Here is a 26,934-nt window from a genome sequence, read left to right as displayed (position 1 = left end):
CTAAATATAAGTAAATTAATTGACTATATAAGTCTGAACCCACACTGGTCCGGCGTGGTGAATTATGGTTGAACAAAGCATCGTGACACGACACGGCATGCGGAGGCCCTCATCCGGCAGCACATTGACAAAGGGCTGTAACATTGTCATGTTGTGAAGGTTGACTGTGATGGGACAAGTGCAGTCAGTCAAGGGCTCGCATTCATTGTTCTCAAGCTGTCCAGTGGGTGTCACTGCTGGCCAATGGACTTTACTGTGCTGGCCATGGTGGTCGATCGCACAGAGGTGGAGCGATTGCGTCATTGTGTGACGGGAGAAATCCAATGAGCTATGAAGCTCTTTTTACAGATGTCCGGTAGGGGCAGGTCAGAAGGTTACAGCAACAGACAATACAACAAAACGAAAGGGGTGCAAAGTATAGGAAAGGTAAGTAAATCACTTAAAATGAATACGTAAAATAGATAAAGAATATAAATTCAAATTGCATAAGTACACAATGTCCCAATGTTGGACAAGGCAGCAAAACAGCAAAAACAGTCCCAGACCACACCAAGACAACACACAGTCCCTCCATAAAATTGCACGTGAAAATTGAACTATCACAGCCCAGCGGGTTTGTGGGTTTATAATAAAAATAAAATTTGATATAGTATTCATGCAAAGCTGCATCGGACAACACTGTACGAGACAACAGCAAAATAGTTATATTTATATATTAGACCTCGCAAGAAACACATAATTAAAAACGACATTTTCCACGACCCTTTGCCTGGACCACCACACCTGGCTGCACGCTTGCGCGGCCCTGCTGCCTCTAGCGGCACGGGCACACGAGTGGCTTTCACTTCGCAGGACCTGCGCTCGGCGTTCAACAAGGCGGACAGCGACAGGGACGGGGCGGTGACGGCCGGCGACCTCCGCCGCCTCCTGGAGACTCTGCACTTCTCCCTCACGGACGGAGAGTTTGGCCGGCTGCTCGGTATGCTGGGGTTGAACGAGCGCTCGCGGCTCAGCTACGGCGACTTCCTGCAGAAGTTCGACCCGCCCACACAAGACAGCGGAACACGCTGGCTCGAGGCGGGCGCAAGAATGTACGTGTTGCGTTTCCGTTTGCGGCATTGTGGGTAGAGACAACAGGGCAGTGTTATCATCGTCATCGAACAAAAGCAGATGACAACTATGAAAGTGTCACATTGAGGTTACATGATGCGCTTTCCCCAAAGCTATTCAGAGTGACGTTGAAAGATGTTTTCAAAAAACTTTGAGATACAGAGGCATAATTATACGTTGAGAGAAAATGAAGACATCATCATTACTTTACGTAAATTTGTTTCATTAGGACTGTATTACTGCTCGCATTACTCCCGCTAAGTTTTTAATTAAACAAAGCATCCACGAAACCCTCGTTTCCACCCGTCTCTTTTCATCAACAGCATGGAGATTAAAGACTCTTCGGAGATGGCTTGTGAACAGGCTCATCAGTATCTTGTCAGCCGTGCTCGCAAGAGCTGGAAGGATGTCTCACAGGCAAGTGGCTCACCCATTCATCAGTGCAGCCACTCGGAGATAATCAACACATCATCATCATCTTCCACATTCAGACATATGGAAACTAATCAAAGTGATCCATGCTGGTCATACATTTACGGAAAGTGCCATACGCTTAGCAAGATAATGGATCTGTGCTTTGGTTGCATTCATCAAAAGCAGGCCACGAAACGATGTGTCCATTCCTCAATTAGAAGTCAACTGTTTTGCTCAAGATACATGCATTGAAGCATGCGTGTGAGAATTTATGATTTATAATGTGTACAAATTATATGTACATATTACACAAACACAAACAAATAGACACTTTTTTTGCCCGTATTGAAACGGCTGTACGCCGTATGGACATGAAAACTCAATTTCCATAACAAGAATACGGGTAAACCGTATGGGTTGACAGGTGTGCATTTGCAAACCTGTAAAAGTGAGACGAAACAAATGAGTAAATTACAAACGAGACGGTGAATACGGGACAAACATAATAATGTATCATTTAATCTATTCATGACCTCAACTTGTAACAACTCATCGAATCTATAGGCGTAGCGGTTGAATCAGTGCACGCCTAGCTCAGAATCAGAATCTTTATTTATACTGGTGGAATCCGAGGAGCTATAAAGCTCTTTTTCACAGATGTCCAGTCAAAGTTATAACAACAAAAAGTACAAAGACATGATAGGAGTGCAGATTATAGAAAATGTAATCAAATCACAATAAAAAATATATATAAAAAATGAACCAGGAAAAGAGCAGTTAAACGTGCCACTCACACATTGACGAATGAACGTGTCCACATTGTGACCGGTGTGAACGGATGCAGGCGTTTCGTGACTACGATGAGAACGGTGACCGCGTGGTGCAGAAGAGCGAGCTCCGGACCCTGCTGTTCCGCTACATGCTGCCACTCACCAGCCACAACTTCGACAGCCTCTGGGCCAGGTGCGATGGCACTCAGTGAGGCTTGGGAAAAATACTCCTCGTCTGATAACTACAATAATAATAAGAATTAATTAATTGATGAAGGGAACTAAAACAGTTATTGTGCACACAGCATAGGTTGAATTGCCCTTTTTCAATCCACTGCTGAATTATAACATAAGTGGTGATGACAGATATGATTATGATTTTGCTGATACTCATGCTGCTGATGATTATGATGTTTGGAATGGTGTTTGTGCTGGTGGTGGTTGTAAGTGCACTGCCCTGCGAGCCCAGAAATCAGAGTTTAATTTTCATCCATGGCTAACGTCAGTAGAGAATACCTGAACAGGTCCTGGGCCTACCCTATGTCGACTGAGCCTTAAATGAGTACATGGTGGGTTATGTATGCATCAGCACTGGGGACACAAAGACGGCCAGGCGTGTTTTCCGGGCCACACCCTGCTACTCCTTAGCAGCACTTGCCCCAACAGTCAGTTGAAGGCTATAACGGGGGCAATCGTGTGTCTTCGAGAGAAGGTACGACCCAGACGGACACGGGGTCATCTCGGAGCAGGAGCTGGCACGGCTCCTGGATGTGGAGAGACCGCCCACCGGCGTGGACAAGGGCCCGAGCGCGCGCATCGCCGAGCAGAACCAAGCGATGCTGGCGACGCTGGCCGAGGGTCAGCGCGAGCGGCGGTGCGAGCTGGTGGGCCAGCAGGCACGCCGGGGCGCCTTCTACAACCTGGAGCAACTCGCGCAGGAGATCAAGTGAGATGAGCAACGACGCAGACGATCCTCGCCACCACCGTCATTGCGGCGGTCTACCAGCGATGCGTTGGCACGGGGCCGACTGCACAAACGACCAGTAATGGACTGGGACTGAAAATCGACAGCGGCCCAAATTGCCATGCGATCTCATTGGCCCATTTGGGCTGCTCCAAAAAATGAATGGCCCGGTGAGGAGAAGTCTTTGCGGCTGCCAAATGTGGGATGCCAACTAAGAGTGTAAATAAGCAATTTTTTCCATCACATTTGCAATTTGCCCACACAGACCGGCCCACTGGCCCTCGGAATAGACCGGTCCACTGGGCATTTGCCCAGACTACCGTACGGCCAGTTCGGGCCTTCCCACGACTGGAGTAGTCCGCCTTTAAGCAGCAGTCCTCTGCATGTTTATTACAATGTAATGGAACCTACTGCAATGTAATGAAAGCTGAACCTATGACCAAACCACCAAGAATGTACCTGATCACATATTTCAGAGGCTAAGCATATTTGAGCATGTTTAGTAAAACAGGTGTTATAGGCTGCTGCAGGACAGCAGATGGCAGTGCTGCAAAATCCATTGTAGCACTCTACTTGTAAGCTCCCATTGTTTGTGCTCCTTACCTTCACCAAGCTGCACTGACCAAGGTGATGAGGTATAGTCAAGTAACTCCCATGACCCTCACGGCATGGGGAGGTCGTTGTACGGCAGTGGATTGGCAAAGGGGCTTGTTACATGCGCTTGCAAAGCTGAAACTTTGGTATTTAGTTTGTTGTCCTTACCCCTCACCTCCGATTAGCACGGTTGGCGCGAAAGAAGTTCAACGCACATACCCACAAACCTTGGCACGGCACACATCACATAAATGCGCGCTCCCACGCTCAAGCACTGTCACGCACACCCACGTGTGTGCGCAGTGGTCAGAAGTAACTGACACGCAGATGCTTTTGTCGAACTTGAGGGCCGAGATAAACGAACTCCAGTGCACACGTGCGGAACGCCGACCACACAAGTGAAAACTGAATTGGCTATTATGGCGGCAGCTATAATTAAATTGTTCCCAAGTTAAGACTCTAATTGCACTGGATCCCTTTTGGCCCTGCCATCGCTTGTTGCATCCACCCTTATCCCACGCTTTAAAAAAAAAACTCTCAGATGCCATCGGGCCAGCGGGCATGCACTCTTTGCTTTTGACACTCATCGATGTGTCGCATACAAAAAGGCACAAATTTAAGGCATTAAAAAATATATATTTATATTTAGCAGAGAAATACCTGTGGTGGCTCAGACATTCAAATTAAAGTATTGAATTTTTGCAAAATAGTGAATAGCCATCCGGATAATATTTTTCATGGTGGGATTACATTTATTGTAAAGCTGCACAAAAAACAGTGCCCTCTAATCATGGGGCACATAGAGAAAATGTCTTTCTCTCTCTCTCTCTCGTCTTCCTTCCACAGAGACAAGTTCCGCGACAAATACTCAGACTTCGGGGCGGCGTTTGCCCGGGCCGACCGGAACAAGGATGGCTTCGTGACAGCGGACGATTTGCGGCACATGCTGTGTGAACACAACTACTCTCTGGACCACGAGCAGTTTGAGCAGCTCCTAGGAAAGTACGTTCACCAGCTTTTGGTACATTTTTATTTTTAAAAATTCCCTCCGTGCCCCCCCCCCCCCCCCCCCAATTTGATTGTGATTGTGCTCTCGACACGATGTCATGAGAAAGGGTATCCATTCAGAACCCTCGCAGAGAGTGATAAATTTATAATGGAGATAGATCTTTTCATATCCACACATTGGCAGGCACACTTTTTCACATGGGATATGAATTATATATATAATGTTTATCACATGACAGTAACATTTATATTCATGAAATTCTCACTGCTGCATATATGTAGATAATTTAAGTAAAACTAAAAAAACTAAACCTCATGTAATGGTTCATTCGTGTTCATTCATCAAGCCAGTATTCCGCTGTTCCGGTTCAGTACCCTGACCCCTGAGCCGCAGAGCCACATCTCGTCCTGTACTTCTTAACCCTGGCAAGCAGTCGTAGAGGAATGTACGTTAACAACCAAGCATGATCCCCAACTTGATTTTAAGGGCCATGGCCATCAACTGTTCCCCTTAATTTGCAGTGTATTATATTATCAACCTCTTGTTATTTCAGTAGCCAGCTATTGGCCTATAGGCTACAGCCTCCGAGTGGCATCCTACACCTCCCCTAAACGTGCAACTTTCCGCTGCCACCGCTAAAACAAGTGAATTACACGCAGGTAATTTGCGAAGGGGTTGGAGGGAGTACAATTGATTGGTGCAAGTTGGCAGCATTCCCAAACTTTCCTCCCGCGGAAACACTCGATGCGGGGCCAGTTTACGGTAGATTGTGACTGACCGCCGATAGCCACTTAGTGGGTGGGTGCGAGGCCAACTGGGGCATTTTGAGAGGACGAAAGCAAGGATGGTGTGATCACACCGTGTGTTCCTTGGCAACAAGACAAACATCACAGCAATCAAAACATGCTGCGTGCCAATGACAACTTCCCCGGCCCATCCAACGAGCGTCGGATGTAACTTGTCGGAAACAAATTGATCAATAAAACCAGAGCTTAACTTCAGCCAGAATTGTCTGCACCCGGCACACCACATTCATGCTTAACTCTCGCTATGGCTGTGGCTACGAGTCACATACCTAATCCAGTCTTTTAGCGACCCACACAATATCCAGTCAGAATTAGTCCCCGGACAAATCCCCATGCCACTAAACCCCGTGGAGGGATCTTCATTGATGGGGCCTAGTACAACATAACCCCCGAGCTGCCACAGCTAAACCGCTGCCTGTTTCACTCTCCCAAGGCTAGGGATACCAACGGAGGGAAGTCGCCTCTCTTATGCCGACTTCGTGCGAGCCGTGGACGACGGGAGGGCTTCTCGGTATGGAGCGCGGCCCTCCCAGCCATGCGGCGTGAATGCGACCCAGAGGCTGAGCCCCGAGGGTGCTCTGGCCTTCCTGCGGGAGAAGGTCCCGTTGCTGCTTGCGGTCCTGAAGAAGGTGTGGCTTACAAATGCAAGGCAGTGTTTCGTGGGGGATTTGCTTGTGGTGGTGTGGTAGAGTAGCGGTTAGCGCGCTGCGCCACGAACCCAGAAACCCGAGTTCAATTCTCGCTCACGGCCAACACCAGTGACGATTATCTGAACCGGTCCTGTGCCTCCCCTAGATCAACTCAACCTCAAATGAATGCCCGGTGCGATGTAGAAACATTGGCACTAGGGATACAAAGGTGGCCGGGCGTGGTGCTGTCCACCACCCCCTCATGTGCTGTGCCGGCCTTCATAGGTGCTCGCTAACAGCACTTGCTCCAACAGTCTGTTAAGGCTATAAGGGGGGTCTTTGATATATACGTGTACATGCGATGCTATTTGTCAATCCACTTCTGGATGAGGGACTCCCCACGGCATGCAGGCGATGGGGGTTATTTGACCATACTTTACCACGCTGGTCAGTGTGGGTTGTATTTTTGTTGGTGTAACATTCTGACCCGCCCCTACTGGACACCTGTGAAAAAGAGCTTCATAGCTCATCGGATTTCTCCAGGATAAATAAAGATTCTGATTATGAGTATGACGAAATTTAAAAGTGGTTGCCCTCCGGATAGACTCCCCACATACGGTGTATGAATTAGGAATTTCCCACACTGGCCCAGGGCTGTAAACAGGAGTTAGGCACCTCGGCATTCTCCCACAAATGCTTGCTTCAGTGGGACATTGACTTGGGGCGACACAGTGGCAAGATATTAACTACCTCGCCTGGTACACAGCAGTTCGTGGGTTCTATCCCGACCCTGACCCCTGCTGTATATTTGGAGTTTGCATGTTCTCCCCGTGGTCACGTCGATTTTTCTCCGGGTCCGTCGGTTTTTCCCTCCACATTTAGAAACGTGCGCTTAGAGTATTTTGCTGCTATAAATGTCCACGTGATAAGCCACTTCATTGAGCTATCATTTGTGGCCAGGTTGAAAAATAGCTATATAGCTCAGTGGGCCATACCTGATAAAATAAAAATCGTTTAGTTCAGTTTTCGTAAAAAAAATTACGGCCTTAGCACGTACAATAGTAGCTCACTTAACATTCACAACTGAATTGAAAACTCACTTCTAAATTGAAACGAATTTCCTTAGAACTGCTTTTTGTGTTCAGTTTGTTGTCCTTCCCCCGCACGTCCAATTAGCATGGTTGGCTACATCATGTAAATGAACATGAAAGTACTGTACACACAATTGGAAACTATTCTAATGCTATTTCATAAACTGAAACAAAAAAAAGACCGCGAGCGACCGAAGGTTGAGTAATTTGAGGACGGACGCGATACGCGGATGTCACCGTGCACCAACGCAGGCCTTCAGCGCCTTCGACAAATCCCAGAGGGGCCTGGTGAAGGAGGAGGAGTTCCGCCGAGTCCTGGACAACTTCTGCCTGAAGCTCGACGAGCCGCAGTTCCAGCACCTGCTCAAGAGGCTCAAGCGTGGCGGCGATGGCACCGTCGACTGGCAGGATTTTCTGGAGGCTTTCAGTCTCCTGTCCGACAAGGCAAGCGGTCATAACACCATCTCTCTGCCATTTGCCCAATTGAGGAAAAACATTGACGTGATTCAAATAAGGGCAGATAGAGGAGCCCTGGTGATAAAAGTATTGTGCCCAGGCCCATTGAGGCTCTGGGTTCAAATGATGATTAAATGAGAGTCGTGAGTATAGTGAGTGGATGGTCTCAGCCTCGTCACCAACGACAATTTTAATTGTTACTTAATTTGGCTAAAATTCCAGTTCTGAGAATGAAATATTTAAGTTAAATTGACATTAATTGAAACTTTTTTCAGGGTATATTAAATGTGTGCCCCCTGCTGTGGATAAATATATATGAACGTGATTCTTGAAGTTATCTTGTGATATTAACTTCTGGGGCAAATAGCCAATATCCAACAGATTGGTGCACTGCTTGCTGTAATGATTCTAAATGGCAATCAGTTAATCTCATGAAATGATGCTGATAGCACATTTGGAATAGAATTGGTCTTTCTACATTCGGATGTGGTGGGGGGAGGTGGCACGATGCTAAACCACTCTGGCGTCACGTTCGCATTCATCGCCTAACGCGGCTGCCGTTCGCACTGTTCCCTGCCCCCCACCCCGACAGACGGAGGGCGCGGACTGGCAACGCGAGGTCGCGCGGGCGGCCCTAGCCGGGCACCGCGGCGCCGGTGATTGTGCGCTGTCCGCGGGCGGGGTGCTCCGACGGCTGCGCGACGTGGTGTCGGCGCGCTTCTATGCAGTGGCGCGCGCGCTGGTGTGCGCCGACCTCCCAGGGATCGGCAGGCTCACACGGGAGCAGTTCCGTCAGGTCGTGCATCGCCACTTCCTGCGCCTCTCCGACAAGCAGGTGCTCACAAAAGTGTCCGGAGTTGTGTGCCTCGTGAAAGAGTCAGTGTGCCCCGCTGCAGAACTGAAACCGTGGATTTTGAAAACCATGAAGTAAATGGACTTGGGACAAAATCAATTTAAATAAATATTATTCAGTTGTGTACATTTCTCCAACTTCCTTTTGGACATCCATCAACTGCAGTCTCTGTAGATTAACTTATTGGGTGATGTTAGACCAGTCTGCTTGTTCTGTTAATTCACGCTCAAATGCCTCGTCCAACAACGAAAGGTACCATTGCTCCTTGTTACAGTTCGAAGAGCTGTGGGCGCAGCTGCCGGTGGATGAGTGCGACAAGCTGGACTACCGCGAGTTTCTGAAGAGGTTCTGCGACGGTACCGCGTTGCCGGCGGCCGCGTTCACCTCATCAGCTCCCACTGGAATGCTGACGCAGAGTGTCGGGGCCATAGGCCAGAATGGGTGTACTGCCCCAGCAGCAGCTCCAGCAGCAGCAAGAGTAGCCCACAACGGCGCAACCGCAACGAAGAGCAGACCTAAAACGACTGCGTCCTGTCTTCTGACACGATCCCAGGTGTGTGTGTGCCGTGCATTCGATGGGGAGCGGTAGTGTAGCAGTTAGCGCAGTGCGCTGTGAACCCGACTACCCGAGTTCGATTCCCACTCACGACTAACAAAAGTGACGATTATCTGAACTAAAACAGGGTCCAACATCCCCTTGTCGACTCATGAAACAGCTTTCATATGAAAAGCTTTAGGCATTCACAAGTTAATTACAATTGATACTATAAAATGGAAAAACACATCTCCTGGAATTTTTCCTACTCACGTGGGGGTCTGCCTTCCTGGTTCTCTCACTCAACTCATTCCTGTCTTGGGCCATCATCTCCACATCCAGTCCCTCGCATCTTGGTGCACCACTTCGATCCACCTCTTTCTATGCCTGCCTCTCTGTCTCCACCCTGACGCTTCCGCGTTTATCGCCTTTCCTCCGATGTGGTTCTTCTCTCTGCTTCACGACATCTCCCGGCCACCCGAGGTGACTTTCATTCAGGTCGTCTGATATGGGCCAACCCCTCTTTGCCTTCTTCCTGAACACACGCACGGACACGCGCAAAGCACACACCCGAGCCTAAGAGCGACCGTTGACTCGCTTGTCATCGTGCGCACGCACGCGCTCGCGACGTTTCCCACCGCAGTCGCTGAACACGGGCCACCGGCCGGCCACCGTGGCGGGGAGCGTGCGCGGTGGCATGGCGCGCGCGGTCCGTTCGACTCCGCTCGTGGATTGCGAGGCCCTCGAGAGCAGGCTGCGCGAGCGAGTAAGCCGCCGCTGGCAGGAGATCCTGCGTGAGTGCCGTCTCAAGGACCCCACGGCGAGCGGGGAAATCGGCACCAACGACCTCCAGGGTAGGTTTCCGCCTTGCCCGGCAGATCGTGTTGGTCACAGGGGGGACTCCCACGTTGCGCGGGTGTGGCTGGCTCGTGTGCTCGCGTTGTCACGTTGAGGGCACAAAGAACATCATGGGAAGAAGGATATCTTGCGATACGGTAAGACAGGAGAACTGCATGTAAATGCATTGTTCTGGAGTTGTGTACTATTACACAACGAACAAATACGGAGAATGTTATACCTCTTTTGGACATCTGAGCTGTGCCAGCATGGGGCCAACACAGCACAGGTGGTTTTCCACTGGCAGTTTATTGAGCTTTGCCAAAACCGAACTGTGCTATGCTGGCCTCATAAAACATTTGAATCTGGCCCAGGTCCAAGCCGTGCTAGGGGCAGGAGATATTTGTTATTTGCGTTGTGCCTTTATTTGTAATGCTGCGCTCGGTGACGTGCAGGCGTGCTGCGCACCTTCGACGTGTCGGTGAGCGAGGACGAGCTTGCGGAACTCGCCTCCAAGTTTGCGGCACACAGCACGGGCCACGTAGCGTACCGCACATTCCTTCGCCACCTGGTGCTGACGCTGCGTCCGCGCCAGCATGGCCTCCTGCAGCGCCAGCGTCTGCAGCAGCCGTCCTTCACGGTGGGGCTCTGGCCGTGCACTTGGCACGGCCGCGGCGCCTCCACCGCACACCTGACCCAGGGCCAACATCAATGACGACAACACGTCTCCTCCTGCAAAGGAGCGCCGCTGTGGCGAGATGATATTTTTCATGTCCTGGTAGCAAGATGCCTGCATACCAGGCGAGGGAGTTATTATAAAGAATTAAAATGAAAAAAATGTTAAACTTCAAATCTCATTGTCTTCTTACTATCCGGGACACTGTTGTTCCAGTGCCCAACCAGGCTGCTATTATTATTTAACTTAAAACCCCGTGAGCCACCAACTGAACGGCGAGATAATTTTTTTAGCAATTTTAATTGCAGTTACTTAAACGCCATCGATCTTGGCGAGTACGGGAAGGTGCATTTTCCCACACCTCTGCACCCAACGAATAGCACGGTTGTAAGTGTGTATGTATGTTGAACTTATTTCACACCGTACGTAGCCACCCGTGCTAGTCGGAGGTGCGGGGAAGGACAACAAACTAAATACAAAGAGTAGTTCTAAAGATATAAATTTTCAACCTAAAGGATTTAAAAGTATATAGCTCTTGTGACTTCCTAATATTGGAAGGAAGAGCATTCTAAATGGCCGCCGAAGCGCATCTGCAAGCGCGTGATGCGGTGACCAACTTTGTTCGATGGCTAGCCAAAAGCCTCTGCATATGGTGCGAAAGAAGTTCAGCATACATACACACGTACATACTAACTGTGCACGTTACGAATGTGTGCGCCCAGCCCGGTGGCACGGTGCCCAACGACGCGTTCCTGGAGGCCATGCTGCACCTCCGCGACCAGGTGCTGCCCAACTGGAGGCCGATGCGACGCGCCTTCCGCGCTGGAGATCCTAGCGCCAGCGGCTTCCTCTGCGCCCCCGACTTCCGCCAGGTATGGTCGACCTGCTCACCTGAGCGACTGGTGCTCAGAGGGAGGGCCAGTCGCACGATGGCAGATAGAGAATAAAATTATCGCATTGACAATTGTGCAAAATTGTGTTTCATTTTCCCGATAAGGATCAGCGAACACAGCCCTTCTTAGTTCTAGGAATGTAATGTTTTTGTGAAAAAAAGTACATTTTAATTACGTTGTTTTCGTTTTATTAATTATTTTTTAAATAAGAAAGTCAAGTTTATTAGACCAATATTCTGTTTGGAAGAACTGGAATTTTGTCATTTTACACGCTTTTATTTAACTGTAATTGGCCACGGTCCCTTACGTTATGGCAAGCTTCGGGCCCACTTCCTGGAGTCGTGGAGTTCTTCCATTACTAGTACATTTCATAAAAGCGTGTTTTATAAATAAGTTTTTTAAAATTTTACTTATTTGTAATGGGTTTTGAAGATAGCGCCTCTAGTGGCTGGATATAATAGGGTGCAGCGGTGCGGCAGTGGTGAGTGCTCGAGTTCGTATCCCAGCCATTGTAAACAACGATTTCTGAATTGGTCTCGGACTTCCATCACACCAACCCGCACTAACCAGTGTGGTGAAGTATGGTCAAACAATCTCCCATGACGGACATGGCGTACCGAGGTATTTATACTGTGGAAGAAGACAGGGTTGTATCAACAATATTTTTAAATTATAATTTGTCCATACTGTTTAGTTGAATTTGGGTAAATGGATGACAATATACGTGAATGTATGTGTCACGCATCCGTTATACGTGTGAATGTTGTGCACCGTTGTTGTGGCAGGTGCTGAAACAATTCGCCATCAACCTCACGGAGGAGGAGTTCTTTCAGATTCTCAATTATTACGACGGGCAGCTGCACAACCGCGTGCCGTACAACGCCTTCCTGCGGACATTCCTCGTCTAGCTGGGCCCCCCACGGGGACCCATCGCTCGCCCCCCACCACGGTGGCGGACTTGATGGGCGGGCGATCGTGCGAGTGAGAAGCTGAAGTGGCCCAGTCGCACGAGAGAGGTCGTTTCGAGCTTACATCCGTAAAGCCACTGGACACGAGGAGCTATTGTCCAGTCGTGCTTGATGCGTTTAATTTCCATCCGCAGGTTCATCCGTTAATTTTGTTGCGGTAAAAATATGCCCTGATTTTTTGCCGTTCACTTAGAGAGGGGAAAAGCGAAGAAAAAAAAGCCTATAATTTCTCGAATTCAGAATTATAAGAGTGCTACAATGTTTTTTGTAACAATGTAATTTATGATTACATTGTAAAGTAACGTTTCTAGATACCGTATGCTGTGAAAGGCTTAGGGTGATATGGTAATCTAGTCAGCAGTTTGGATATCATTTATGTTTTTGTGTGAAAGTGACTTAATTCAGTCTTGAAAATGTCTGCTTTGTTTGAAAGATGTTAATACATTTCTTTGAAAATGCAAAATTGTTTGATATGTCTTAAAAATAATATATGGAATTACAGATTGTTTTTATTTAATAAACAGATTTTAATTTACATATTGAGAGTTCATTAATGATATTTTAACCGTAGAAGGTATGCACATACGAACATTATTCATCTATGTACACACACTTGCAAATAGGTAAATTAATCACACTCCCCAAAAATGTGAAAAACCTAAGTAATTTTCTGTTTTTATATATTGTAAAAGCCCGGCGTTCTAAATGATAAGAGCCTTTCAGAAGGCCTGAATCAATAAGTTATAGAAAGTGGACCCCCCCAGATGTGGAGGTAAAAAGTTGATTCAACAAGTTTCCAAAAATTGTCAGAAGTGGAGAAAGTATGGTGTGGAGGCATATTAGAAATATGATCACCCAGGAATGTCTGTCCTTAATGCTCGTGACGTCACTGCACATCGACCAGCCCCCCTCATTAATATTAATGAGCAGGTGACGCCACTTAAATGGACACCCCCCCCCCCCCCCATTATTACCTACTGTGAGCCAAGAATATCTGTGTGCAATGCTAGTGACGTCACTCCACGTCGAACAGCCCCCCTCATTAATAATCATGAACAGATTCAGTCCACATAATGAGCAGGTGACGTCACTCATGAGCAGGTGACGTCACTCCACATGGAGCACCCTCCCCTCAATCATGAGCAGGTGACGTCACTCCACATGGAGCACCCTGCCCTCAATAATCATGAGCAGGTGACGTCACTCCACATCGAACAGCCCCCCTCATTAATAATCATAAGGTGATGTCCTCCAAATGGACACCCCCCTCCATTCATAATAATTAGCCGCTGACGTCACACCACATGGGGGGCCGAGGCGTCTCCTTCGCAAATTCGCTTTAAGTTTGACGTATCTTTATTGAAAGTGAATCTAATAAATAATAAATAATTCTACGCAGCAACAAAGTGGATGTGGTGTCTTTATTGCTTTTTTCAGCACTTGAGACAAAAGGTAAGTTATGCTTCTACATTATGGTAAAATAGACATTTCTCCGTGATTTTCCAGATATCGTATCGATTTCCAATTTATTTCAAAGCAGAAGAGAATAAAGTATCAGAGCAGTGAATTTGAACAAATTGAAGGTCAGTTATATACAGTGCTAGTGACATGAAGTGAGGTGTTTTATCACATAAGAATCGCTGGCATTAATACAGTGCTACAGTGAAATGCAGTGAAGTGTTTGATGACATACTTTTGTGCAAAATTTACTGCCATGAAATTCACACAAGATACAATAATACTCTGCTCCATTTTTTCGTAAATATTACAGCTTCAGTCCTAGGACGGGTAAAAGGATAGTATTATATATATGCCTACACATCCTACATACAATAGTCAGCAGCATCTGCACACATTGGGACGGATTTGTCTGTCCTGGACAAAGAAGTTGCGTGGACACACGGGGACACCCACAAACAAACGTGCATGACTTTCATCGAACTATATACACCTAAGTAGATCCGTGGAAGTAGACCCATAGATGTACGTGTAAGCAGGCACACGTGATGCGTGAGAGGGACGTATTGAACACAAACTTTGAACGTGTTTCTTTGCCATCTCTCACGCAGTGCCCTGCGATGCAACACATGTGTAGCCTTAAAAGAATGAAATCCGTCACGACACAGGAAGGCGGAAGCGGCGGGGGGGGGGGGGGCACTACGCCCGGCCGCCTTTGTCTCCCCTATTTGTGATTGTTCAGATGTTGATCACTGGCGTTTGGCCGCGAGCGGGAAACCAGAACTCGATCGAGATGGCACGCGGTGCGCACGGAGTTTCCCGGGCAAGGCGAGAGAATGAACAGCAGCAGCGCCATTGGCTGCGATAATTGCAATCAACGCCAGACCTCCCAAGGTGCGCGTGTCCATGGCTATAAATAGGGGGGGCTTGGGGTGGGCGTGCACACGTGACTCTACAGCGGTGGCAAAAGACGATGTGCAGATGGTTTATTGGTTTTTCGATCACACCGCTTAAAAGAACCGAGATTCGTTTTCCCCCCACCCCAGATACGTTCGTTGAATTAAAAGTTTTGCTGAACTTATAGGTCGTTGTCTCTCTCTCGCCATCCATTCGTGCCACCTTCCATTGTCACGACAAACTCGTGTGTGGGGTTTATTTTCATTTTAAAAACATCCGAGCAAACGCTTCTAAATCGCCAACAATCCATCTGTTTTGTCCCCCCCCCACCAACCCCAACACGGAGAGCAATAGCCGAAGGAGTTGGGAAGGGCGAATTGGTTCTTGCACGGGAGAGATGCAGGGCTGCTCCGTGCGAGAGATGGCGGCGAGATTCAGTGATGTGCTCCGAGCCGCGCCTGGCCCTGGCCTCGTGGCGACGACGGCGTCGGCGGCAGGAGCCGAGGATGAAAGCGATCCCAACTCGACCGGTGAGAGAGAGAGAGAACGAGAGAGATGAGCGTGGCGGTGTCTCATGGGCCACGATGTTACGTCCGGTTCACGAAAACTTTGCAACAGAAGTGGGGAGTGCATAGAGTGTGCTGTGGTTAGATGAGTAATATTTTTTTTAAACTTTTTTAAAAACACGCTTTCATTCAATGTACCGTACTAGTAATGGAAGAACTTCACGACTCCAGGCCCCGAAGCTTGCCACGGATGGGACCGTGGCCAATTACAGCCAACGTTAGTTGAGCGTGGACAATTAGACCCAAGCCGAAACGTAACATATAAAAAAGAATGTTTAAAAATATGTTAAAATTTTTTATGATAGAATATAGTATTGTCATCAGTATGACATAAGTATACCAAGTTTGCAGTCGATACCACATTGGGAAGTGGGTTAAAATTGAGTTGCAAGATTTGAGGATACAACAACAATAGAGTGAATTCTAGATTTGAAGCTTTCGTGACTGCAAGGATTCATACTCTTAGGTTTTTTGGTAAAGTTACGTAGATAAAAAAATAATAATAAAGAATAATATTTTTATTATCTTCTTGGTTCTTTCTTTTATGTAAAAAAAAATCGCTTAATTATTTATTTATGTTCTACACAAATTATTTTATTATTTATCTTTTATCTACGTGGCTTTACCGAAAAAACCTAAGTGTATGAACAATAGAGTGAGTTCATAGAAAGCGTGTAAACAAATATTAAAGAAAAGGGGCGGGCAGGTTCGTGTCGCGAGTTCTCGCGTTGCGGCTACAAACCCGACCACCCGAGTTCGATTCCCACTCGCCGGTCCTGGGCCTCCCCTAGGTCGACTCGGCCTCGCAATGAGTAGCTGGGGAGACGAAGGTGGCCGGGCGTGGTGTTGGCCACCCCCACACCCCTCGTGTACCGTGTCGGCCTTCATAGGTGCTCGCTAACAGCACTTGCCCCAACGGGATGCGAAGGCTATACGGGGGGTCTTTGTCTTTGGGGCGCATATACCCCCCCCCCCCCCCATAAATTATCACAGGGACCAATCACTGCGTATGAACATTAGTTTGGTTCCGAATTCTATCCCGTTCATTTCACTGGGGGAAGATTGTTCTGGTTTTGCGTATGTACGAACACGTGTAGACTTTAAATGCCAATCTCGAAGACTGCTTGCAACAAAGAGGGCCTCCGAGAGAGAGAGTTCATTATACAGGGATGGCAATTCTCGAATCCGCCCAGAGTAGGCTCACTCAAGACTCTTGTTTTCATGCTGGTTACTGCATGGTATTGCCAATTATATTACTTGTGTAAGGATATCAGATGACCGAAGATAACGACACTGCATAAGCGGAAATAACGCTCAACAGTTTAACACGTAGGCCTTTCGCTACCAATATTCAGGGTTTTTTTTGTTAGATCACGTAAATGTGTCGTTAAACCCGCCACCAACCGACACGGCCAATTAGTACGGTTGTCACTTAAACAAAACATGCCAATTCGTTACTAGCTCGGCACACCGGTTGTGTGTTGGGAGAGTGAACCCACGTTTACAATTCCGAGTCGGCTTAACAATCCGCACAGATGGGGTTGACTCGTTTATTTCGCTGTGCCGTCAGTCATGTCTTCACCACGGTCTGAGAGATTTAACAGATCTCCTCGTGATCCACCAACCCTCGTCTTTAAAACGATCGCGTGCATGCGAGCCGCCTCCCGTGCTGTCTTGAGACAAACCACGTAGAGCCGCGTCGAGTATCGGCGAATGCAGCGTCGACCGTGGTTGCGGCCACGTGCATAAGTGTGAACACGTGAGTACAATATGACCACGTGTTTACAGTGCGTGACAACAGCACGACCACGTGTTTACAGTGCGTGACAACAGCACGACCACGTGTTTACAGTGCGTGACAACAGCACGACCACGTGTTTGTACAATGGAAACTACAGTATAGGTCCCAAACGTCCTGGTTTGGTGGGGGCAGTCCCCTGTGGTTTAAGGAAGCTTGTCCCGCAATCCAGAAACTTTAGGATAATTGGGACCCCCCCCCCACCGTTTAAAAAGTATTCTGGCTCTATACTCTACTCATGATGCGGGGTGGGGGGCGAAGTGCAGAGCGACCTGCGAGGTGGATTAGGGCGTGGTGGGTGGAGCTACCTGCGTGGTGGGTGGGGCTACCCGCGTGGTGGGTGGGGCTACCCGCGTGGTGGGCGGGGCTACCCGCGTGGTGGGCGGGGCTACCTGCTTGGTGGGCGGGGCTACCTGCGTGGTGGGCGGGGCTACCTGCGTGGCGGGTGAGGCTACCTGTGGTGGGCGGGTGGGGCTACCTGCGTGGTGGGTGGGGCTACCTGCGTGGTGGGTGGGGCTACCTGCACTGTGGGCGGGGCTACCTGCATTGTGGGCAGGGCTACCTGTGTGGTGGGCGGAGCTACCTGCGTGGTGGGTGGGGCTACCTGAGTAGTGGGTGGGGCTACCTGCGTGGTGGGCGGGGCTATGCCAGAGTGAGAGGGGCTTCTGCACGCTCACCATGTGGCCTGGTTGAGCTTCCCGGAAATGTTTTTTACCAATATATAGGGCACTGTTAAGCAGAGAACATAATGTACACTGATGTGATGGTCCATTGATGGCTCAACAACGTCCAGCAATGGACTGACGAGAGCTAGCTAGACATGACGTATGTACACGTCTGGCTCTTTGTCAGTCCATTACTGGATGCGGGCCTCGCCAACACTGCGTAGGTCGTGAGGATTGTTTGACCGCGTGACGCCACGCCGGTCGTTGAATGTGGGGAGCCAAGACGGAGCGCAAAAGTTCAGCACAACAATGGATATTGCCGCATAGTCCTCCGCTGCACACGATGCATTTCCAGCGCCGCCTGCCGCTCCACAAGCTGACATCTGTCAAGTACTATAGAGGCTCAAACCAGACTTGGCTTGTGAAATTGTATTTAAATGAAATTCCTGGCTTCCCTGTCCACCTGCTGTATCCACCGCCAACAGGTCTTCCGCACCACTGCATGAATGTCCCAACGTTGACGCGCATTCCCTGCCCGGGCATGGTGCCGTTGCCACCACCGACACCGCCACCACCAGCGCCACCTTCGAAGGCAACGTCTACCTCGTCGGCGTCATTGTCAGCGTCGTCGTCGTCGTCGTCCGTGGCTGGTGCCGAGGACGACCCGGCAGCGCCGCCGGGCCAGCACGCGTTCCGCGCCACGCAGGTGTGGAGCGAGCTGCTGGCGACGCTGCGGGGCCACGTGGACGCGAGGAGGAGGAGGGTGCAGCTCCGCTACCACGACGACTGCTTCACCGGCGCCGACGTGGTGGACGTGCTGATCACGCACCTCGCGAGGACGCCGCGCTTCAACGCCTCCTGCGAGCTGTCCAGGATCCAGGTGAAGTACGGTCGTCGTGCGGGACGTTCCCCTCGGCCGTCCCTCTTCCCTCTGCGCACCCCATTTCTCCCTCCCCCCCCTCCCCACGTGCAGTCCCAATGGCGTAGTGTGGTCGGTCACCATGGGCGCTTGTGCAAGGACAGGATTGATGAAAGGTCGCATGCCACTGCCAAATTTCCTCCGCCCTCTTTGTAGCCCGGCGGCGCCTGGGCCCCCTCTGGCCTGTGGCGCAGTTGCACCACCTGCACACACAATCGCTACGCCCCCACTGCCTTTCATCCATCCGTGGCTGTAGCGAAAAACAATGTGGTCTCACTGGGCACGATATAAGGTTATATATACTCTCTGGTTCTTTCGGTAAAGTCACGTAGGTATAAAGTAAAATAAAAAACAATCGCGACGTTTTGAAACGTGATTTATTTTAATTATATTTTATACCTACTTGACTTTACCGAAAGAACCAGAGGGTATGGATTCCTGCAGTCACGAAAGCTTCAAATCAAGGTTATATACGTATATATTTAAATCCTCAAGTCTGTTTTAATTAATCTTTCTAGCAAATGGCAGTCGCGTTTTTTCCCACGACCATTTCACCGCGGCTGCAGGTGACGCGGCTGTGCCAGTCGTTTGTGGACTGCGGGGAGCTGGAGCCAGTGGGCAGCGCGCGACGCTTCGGCTTCTTCGGGGAGAAGCGCGCTCCCACCTTCGAGGACGGCAGCTCCAGCTTCTACCGCTTCCCGCTCGAGGGCGGCGGAGTGGCGCGGTCGGCCGTTGGTTCGAAGGAGGCGGAGGACAGGTCGGTGCGCGGAGGTAACCGTGTCTGTCGCACACCTCGTCCGACTTCCTCGCTTGATGTTGGCAAATCTGGATGCCTGGGGTTGTTACGATTCGCCCGCACGCCCGCCACCTCCCCAACCACCCACTCATCCCCAGTGATTACGATGAACTGTCACGATTCAATGTGGCAATGAAAAAATGTAAACCTCCAAGGTACCAGATTAGGATTGCATACGGCATCACCGCTCACCCCCCTTCCCCGACAAAAACTTGGCAGGACCCTCCCTGAGGAGGAGGACTCTGAGTGAGGCTCTGTTGGGTAAACGAGCATGAAATATAAATTAATTAATAGTAAATTTGGATTCATCTATTAATTTGTCTCGTTTGCAATGGATGGCTCCGAGGTGCTGAGAGCACATTTGGGTGTGAGTTTTGGGAAACGCCCACGTTTTTTGTGGTTAAAAAAACCATAAAAGTCTGCCGCTCGCTCGCTCTCTCGCTCCTAGGGCCGAAGACTCCGGCCTGATGTCCAACCGCACTGCGGTCGAGTCGAGCGACCAGGCCCTGGAGAAGATGTTTAGCAGCGTGAACCTCCTGGGGCCCTCGCTCCCGGCCACTGCCGACAACGCCCCGGAGCGGGGCTGCCTGCTCTCCAAAAAGGGTACCCGCACGGGTCAAAGGTCGACGCGTCTTTCTGTGAGCGATGACGTGGTGGGTGGGTGGTGGGCGGCACGGCACTCGTGCCCGCTGGGGGTGCTTAGGCAGTGGTGGAAATTGACCGTGAGACTTCCAAAATAAACTTTTTTTTTTGTGCGGCAAATGCGTTAACAACGCAGAAAGCGCAATTTCAAAAATGTATAGCAATTGATACTAAATGTCATTTTAATTTTTTTTTAATGTTGAATAATTGATCTCGAGTTGGCCTCTGTAAATTTAAGTAATCGATTAATTGCCCGGTTTTTATTGCTTTGTGTAACTCAACAAAGCTGATGACACGAAATTGCAGTTGGGGAAACAAATCCCACACCTGTGTCGCTGGACAGAAGGCAACGGTTAGTGCTTGGTGACGTCATCGGCTTCGTTATCCGCGTCGCACTGGGCGATGCTCGTAGGGGGTTTCCCACCTTCGAGTAAATCGATCGAAAAAAGTAGTCTGGAAATCTACTTAATTTACCAATATGACGGTGGGGGTGGGCAGCTCTAGATTGAACGGGCGCGTGCGATCGTGACGGAGCGACTGTAAATGCTTTCACCGGCCGGATTTCTGCGTGTGCGTGCGTGCGCGCGCGTGCAGCCGTGGCGGAGGTGTGGAGGCACCAGACTCTGCTGCGACTGCTCCAGCTCATAGACCTCACCGTGCTCGACTCGGTGCTGGAGTCGCCGCCCTCCTCGCCCAAGCGCGGCAAGAAGCGGCCGCCGGCTCCGTCGCCCGCGCCGCCCCCGCCCACCGACGATGACGACGACCTCGTCGTCCACAACCCCTACCTGGAGCTGACGGACGCTGGCCTCGGCCTGCCTGTGTACGTGTGTGCGCATTCGGTCGAAGTCGGGACACGGCCATGTAGGAACGTGTTTTATTTCTCGAGGCCTTAAGGTCTTCTGATCTCCAACTGCTCGGGAAGACCGGGTCGAGGTTGCGCTCTTTTGGTGGTTTGGCTTTTGTTAGCGTGGCACCCAAACAATGGAACGCCGCCTTGCCACTTGAAATCAGGCAATCGGAGTCATACTCTTTGGTTTTTTCGGTAAAGTCACGTAGGTAAAAAATTAAATAAATGAAAACAACTAAATTAAATCACGACGTTTCGGGCGCAACACAAGCGTCCGTCATCAGGTGGTAAAGCATGGCCTACCGCTGATGCTTTGAAACCCCGTCTGTTTAAAGCGGCCTTCCCTGTTTAGTTTGGTCGGTTGCCCCTTGGTTCTGTTTTTGTTTCCTGCTTTTCATGCGTTGCGCATTGGGATCCTAGGATGGAATGCGCCTTAATACATTTTAATTATTATTAAAGCTACCAAACATCGTCCTAGTTTTGTCCGGGACACTTCCCAATCGTGTGTTCTGAACCCAAACTGTATAAAATGTAGATTTTGTCGCCAGTTTAACCCGTGTTCTGGCTTCGTGCTCGACTCAGGTGCTGGGTGCAAAGGGGGGGGGGGGGGGAAGGGGCTGGGTGAGTCGTGGGTGGGTCCTGTGAGTGGAGAGTTCCCAATGGAGTCTTCTTCGCGCGCTTGCTGTGGTTGTTCCACCTGATGACGGACGCTTGTTCCACCTGATGACGGACGCTTGTGTTTCGCCCGAAACGTCGTGATTTAATTTATTTTATCTTGTACCTACGTGACTTTACCGAAAGAACCAAAGAGTGAGTATCTAACTTTTAAATTTGCGCTCCAATTCATGCACTTATTTTTACCAGAATATTATTTAAATCTTAGAGACTCTAAAACAAAAACCTCGCGATACATATTGTCATGACATTTTATTGTTCCGTGAAAAAAGCTGAGCAGTACATGAGGATCGTGAGAAGTGTGAACAGGGCAGCTGTCTCTTGTTTTTTTCCGTTTCAAAACTACTGCTTCTCTACCCGTGTGTGTGCGTGTGTATATATATATATAGTGGGGAGCGGTTAGTGCGCTGCACTACAAACCCGACGACCCGAGTTCGATTCCCACTCGCGGCCAACACCAGTGACGATAATTATCTGAACCGGTCCAGGGCCCCTCCCCGAGGTTGACTCGGCCTCAAATGAGTACCTGGTGCCGTGTGCTGTGCTGGCCGCCCACTCTGTCGTGTGCCGTTCCGGCCTTCGTAGGTGCTACTCGCGAACAGCACTTGCCCTAACAGTGTGTTGAGGCTATACGGGGGGGAGGATGGATCTTTGTCTTTACACATGTTTTACAAAAGTAAATGAGTAAACTTCCACGCACCCACCCCGACCTCTTGCGCACGTTGAATTTCTTTAGAAACCCATACGTACTCTAACCGCGCTTATCGCCCGCCTGCCTGCCCGCGTGTCTCCGCGCCACCAGCTTGGACGAGTGGCTGGCGGCCGCGCTGGACTGCCTGGACCACCTCCCCGACGCGCTCGTGGTGGAGGTGACGCAGAGGCTGCCGCGAGGCTGGGGCGGGGCGCACGGCGGCCCCGCCGGCGCCGCGGGCCACCCCGCCGAAGGCGACGGCGGCGCCGCCGCCAAGCGCGTCCTCTTTGAGGTCGTCGGCCGCCACTACGGGCAGGCGAAGCGGCCGCTGCTCGAGAACCGCCTCTTCGACGTCCACACGGCAATCCTGGAGCTCATACGTCAGTGGGGGGCAGATGGGGGAGGTGGGCAGATGGGGGAGGGGGGGGGGATGGGGGAGGGGGGGAGATGGGGGAGGGGGGGAGATGGGGGAGGGGGGGAGATGGGGGAGGGGGGAGATGGGGGAGGGGGGAGATGGTGGAGGGGGGAGATGGGGGGAGGGGGGCAGATGGGGGAGGTGGGCAGATGGGGGAGGGGGGAGACAGGGGTAAGGAGGTGGGTCAATACGTGTGAGATTTGTGCAGATGCAGGGCTTACATTTTCTCCCACCGAATATTTTACTGGTCGTCACTTGTAGTGGACTGGAGTAGTTGGTGAGTGACTACTCATAGTTATGGGTATACTGGATGTGGTGTGCCGGTTGGGGGGGGGTGGGGCATAATTTATTTGCGGATCGCTGACGGACCTGGCTAAAGTCGACTCCTTGTGGCATGGTTAGAGATGTGACTGAACGTCGATAACTTTTTTGATTTTCTCGTATCGAGGAGAGGTGGGGGCGGGGGGGGGTTGCAAGACGGAGCTGTTGATGGTCTGAGCCTGGTCACTAAAATGAGTGCACAGAAAATAATATAAAAACTTTCATTTCATTTGGTTCGGGGGGGGGGGGGGGGGGGTTGGGGGGGGGGGGTCACGGATTAGCCCGCTCGGTCGGGACGATGCCGGCCCGTCGTCCGCCCTCTCACGCCGCCGGTCCGCTTTGACGCCCTCTCTCTCTCTCTCTTCTTCTGTGCCGCCGCGCGTAGTGAAGGACAGCACGGCGGTGGCCCTGGAGGCCACGCAGCTCTGCCTGCGGCTGCTGGAGGCGAGCGTCCGCGAGGAGCTGCGGGCGCTGCTCCGGCTCATGCACGTGGCGGCGCTCGCGAGCTCCTACCGGCTGCACAAGCAGGCACGAGCGCAACGATTCGTCGTCGTCGGCGGTCGTGATCTCGCCCCCCGCCCTCCCACCTGCTACCGCACGAAAGTCTCCCCTGAGCCACCGTTTTACGCAAGCTGCATGGGTTGATTTTGTTGCGTGCCATCTCCACGTCCGCTCCGGTTTGTGTCCCTCGTCTTTGGCTGCCACTTCATCGTTAGTCTTGTCCCCAACAGCACACGGGGCCCATCCATCCCTTCTAGGGACATGTCCTACCCTGCCCCCCCCCACCTTTTCTTAAGTTGGTATGAATCTCTTTTACTTATGTGCGTGTTCTCTAATCTGTTAATTTTCCCATCCCTCGGCGGAATACCAAGCGTGCGCCTCTCCGTGCTTCCTGTCGCTCACGTTTCAGGTTTTGCGTTGCGTATTACCTGTCGATGGTCCGCGGTTTTTGTCAATCGTGGCCGATTTCAACTCCCACGGGGGGCCTGGACTTTCTTACGACCTTGGACACGAGCGCGGCGAAGTGCAGCGCTTCGTTCGTGCCCCCCACCCCCCTTGCCTAACCGTGCCCCCCCCCCCCCCCGCACGGTCGTTCTCTCCGCACAGGCCGACAATCTCGCCGTGGTGCGACGGACGTTCGGCAAGGCGATCGTGCAGAACAAGGCCCTCTCCAAGAGCCATGCCGAGCTGCTCATCTCCTTCATGATGGACAACCACGCGGAGATCTTCAAGGTGACCGGACACGTCTGTCACGATGCCAGAAGTGAACAACCCCGCTTTGTTTGCGAGCCATCTGATGGGTTGCCCAGGATGTCGCGGGTCTGAATTTGCACGGTTGGCTATGTGCGGTGCGAAAGGAAGTTCAACAGACCTGCTGTACATTCATAGAGTGGTAGCACCCAGCTGAACATTGTGGAGGAGGCAGAATGGTTTCCCAACACGGGGATGAGTAAACATCACCACTAGGGAGATGGAGGCTTCGAGCGCTGCTGGCCAACCACCTCCCCTCATTGCGCCATCCCATCACGGGGCTCGTTGTGTTATTAAGTGAATTGTGCAATATATCGAACCCACGACCTTCCTACCAGGCGAGCTAATTAACATCTCACCACTTGGACCCACCCCGTTTCCCAACCACCCCCCCCCCCGCCCCCCCACAATTGTCATTGCCCTCATGGGGGGCACCCTGTTCCGCCGCCGCCAGGTGCCGGTGTCGCTGCACGTCATGGTGAGCGAGCGGCTGTCGAGTCTGCAAGAGGGCGGCGACCCCAACCGGCCGCCGGGCTTCACGTACTGCGTGCGGCAGTCGCGTGCCGAGTACGCCGCGGAGGGCGCAAGCGCCACGGAGGAGGCGTTGCGCCAGCTCGTCGCCAGCGTGAGCGAGGACACGGCGCACTCCGCCAAGCACAAGCGGCGGCTGCTCAAGGAGCTGCAGAGGCATCACCCGCAGGCCTTCTCGCAACACTTTTCCACCATGCTGTGAGGTCGGAGGTCGTAGCTCCCCCGATTTCCCCCCCCCCCCACCCCTTCGCACCCCCACCAGCCCCCACCTCACCCCATCCCCAACTGTTCCACTCGATGTGCTTGGGCGCAAGTGAATCGTGACCGGCAAGAATGTGGTTCGAGCGTATAATGGTGGTAGAGCGGAGAAAGTTCTCTGCCGGATCATCGCAAAGTTCCAATCCTGGTTGGGCGTTGTTAGCGGGCGGGGAGCATCGTCCCTTCGGGGGTCGATGAAAAAGTGAGTCGCTTGTTACTTTTGTGGGAACGTCGACAGTAATTGCCTTGTGGAGGGAATTGTCCCCCCAATGTACGAAAATGGATTTTCATACCCAGTGGCTCAGGGCTGTAAGATTAGCATTACCTCAATGGTCATTTGAGCAAGGCATTGCTCCCGAGTTTAATGCGCTTTTGGGAATTGACCAGTGAAGGAGTTTCATAAACTGTAAATAAATGATCTGCTAAGGTTGTAAACAAAACCGAAACAATGAACAAAGAAGCCGTATCCAGGAAAAGTTATAGATGAGACAAATCGCTTTTAATCTTAACTGCATGACAAATCGTTGTTGGTACAAGAGTGCTTTGCATTACTGCGGCCATCTAACGCAGGGTGCTCCAGGCTCTTTAACTGTGACCGGTGCCTGTCTCGCGTGTCGAGGAGACTACAATGCTGTTTTCGTGTCAGGTGATGCGTGCAGCAGGTGTATTGAGAAACTGGAATGCGATGGCGGTGGCTTCGGCATCATCAGAGATTTATTTCAACCGGATAGGACACACGCAGCCCTTGCAGCTTCGTTGGAGAATCGCCGATCTGGTGGGATCTGGAGCACTGAAAAATCTAAATTTTCGGCATCTTCACCTCGTCCCGACCATCAATAATTAATCCACCTGCATCATAGGAGATTGTAAAAAAAACTGCCACGAGCGGTCCCATTGGTATTCACGATGAAGCCATAATTTTGTCCACCTGGTGGTTTTCATGCCGCTGCTCAGCTGTGAAACTTTTTGACTGGTGCTTAAAGTGGCATCTGTGCATGTTCCCGGAAGGCGCTTATTCAGCCATGTGCAAAAGGCCACACATTTTGACTCGAGGATTGGAATTGCTGTAATGCTTTCTGCGGTAATGATTGCTTTTTATCCGTTCTTGGTTGCAACTCCTCTATCTGTAGCGCCAAAGTGTTGTTGAATGTTGTTTGTGATGAAAATGTCCTGAAAGTGAATGTTCTCTTTATTTCATTGGTATGAGCTGTGGGTGTGTGCACTTGGCGCACGTTTGTAATCAGTAGCTGGTGAGTGTTCTGCACTGATTGTTTTAATTGGGTTTGGAATTAAATATCAAAAAGGACTGAGGCTTAAACTCAATTTGCACTGAAAAGACTACGCGCACGTCTGGGATTTGTCGGATGTCAGTTTGTGCGTAGCGCTTTAAAAGCTGTTGAATGTGTCCTGTCCTGGATTAAAAAGATTAACCATTGCATAATGTACTTTTTTCTGAATTCTAATAAAGTTTTTGTTATAATTTGTCAGTGCATACGTGTAATCCAGCACCTTGGAGGCGAGGGTGGATTGCAACATTTTTACAAATGGCCATTTTTTATAACTTTCTTTTTTTATAATTAATAGTGAATTCCTGCATTG

At 50.5% G+C, this 26,934-nt stretch overlaps 2 protein-coding genes across 2 annotated transcripts in view; both read left to right on the top strand.

Moving 5' to 3' along the window:
• The window catches only part of EFCAB6 (EF-hand calcium binding domain 6), a 33,003-nt gene extending 19,886 nt beyond the window's left edge, over nucleotides 1-13,117 (top strand). The window contains exons 19-31 of the mRNA XM_078858819.1: nucleotides 853-1,091; nucleotides 1,434-1,527; nucleotides 2,369-2,487; nucleotides 3,007-3,240; nucleotides 4,699-4,854; nucleotides 6,101-6,296; nucleotides 7,640-7,831; nucleotides 8,436-8,678; nucleotides 8,971-9,249; nucleotides 9,875-10,085; nucleotides 10,524-10,708; nucleotides 11,467-11,616; nucleotides 12,423-13,117. Of these exons, the coding sequence (XP_078714945.1) occupies nucleotides 853-1,091; nucleotides 1,434-1,527; nucleotides 2,369-2,487; nucleotides 3,007-3,240; nucleotides 4,699-4,854; nucleotides 6,101-6,296; nucleotides 7,640-7,831; nucleotides 8,436-8,678; nucleotides 8,971-9,249; nucleotides 9,875-10,085; nucleotides 10,524-10,708; nucleotides 11,467-11,616; nucleotides 12,423-12,545 (2,421 nt within the window). The 3' untranslated portion in view covers nucleotides 12,546-13,117. The remainder of the gene's footprint in view (nucleotides 1-852; nucleotides 1,092-1,433; nucleotides 1,528-2,368; nucleotides 2,488-3,006; nucleotides 3,241-4,698; nucleotides 4,855-6,100; nucleotides 6,297-7,639; nucleotides 7,832-8,435; nucleotides 8,679-8,970; nucleotides 9,250-9,874; nucleotides 10,086-10,523; nucleotides 10,709-11,466; nucleotides 11,617-12,422) is intronic.
• A 2,225-nt stretch (nucleotides 13,118-15,342) lies between these two features.
• LOC144933746 (DEP domain-containing protein 7-like) lies at nucleotides 15,343-25,393 on the top strand. The gene is made up of 9 exons (XM_078858818.1): nucleotides 15,343-15,490; nucleotides 18,475-18,869; nucleotides 19,475-19,665; nucleotides 20,153-20,307; nucleotides 20,941-21,166; nucleotides 22,671-22,939; nucleotides 23,681-23,823; nucleotides 24,403-24,528; nucleotides 25,001-25,393. Exons 1-9 carry the CDS (start codon nucleotides 15,358-15,360, stop codon nucleotides 25,277-25,279), a joined length of 1,917 nt encoding a protein of 638 aa, XP_078714944.1. The 5' UTR covers nucleotides 15,343-15,357; the 3' UTR covers nucleotides 25,280-25,393.
• Nucleotides 25,394-26,934: the final 1,541 nt, after the last annotated feature.

Source organism: Lampetra fluviatilis, chromosome 8 (genome assembly GCF_964198595.1).
Source record: "Lampetra fluviatilis chromosome 8, kcLamFluv1.1, whole genome shotgun sequence".
NCBI classification, from domain to species: domain Eukaryota; kingdom Metazoa; phylum Chordata; class Hyperoartia; order Petromyzontiformes; family Petromyzontidae; genus Lampetra; species Lampetra fluviatilis.
Note: the sequence above shows the minus strand (reverse complement) of the source record. Positions and strands in the feature narration are given on the sequence as shown.

What these genes read in the sequence shown, in the direction of transcription:
- LOC144933746 (XM_078858818.1), top strand. Translation starts at nt 15,358, where the DNA reads ATGCAGGGCTGCTCCGTGCGAGAGATGGCGGCGAGATTCAGTGATGTG. An exon ending in TCGAAGGAGGCGGAGGACAG is followed by an intron (nt 19,666 to 20,152) that starts GTCGGTGCGCGG and finishes TCTCGCTCCTAG; the next exon opens with GGCCGAAGACTCCGGCCTGA. An exon ending in ACCACGCGGAGATCTTCAAG is followed by an intron (nt 24,529 to 25,000) that starts GTGACCGGACAC and finishes CGCCGCCGCCAG; the next exon opens with GTGCCGGTGTCGCTGCACGT.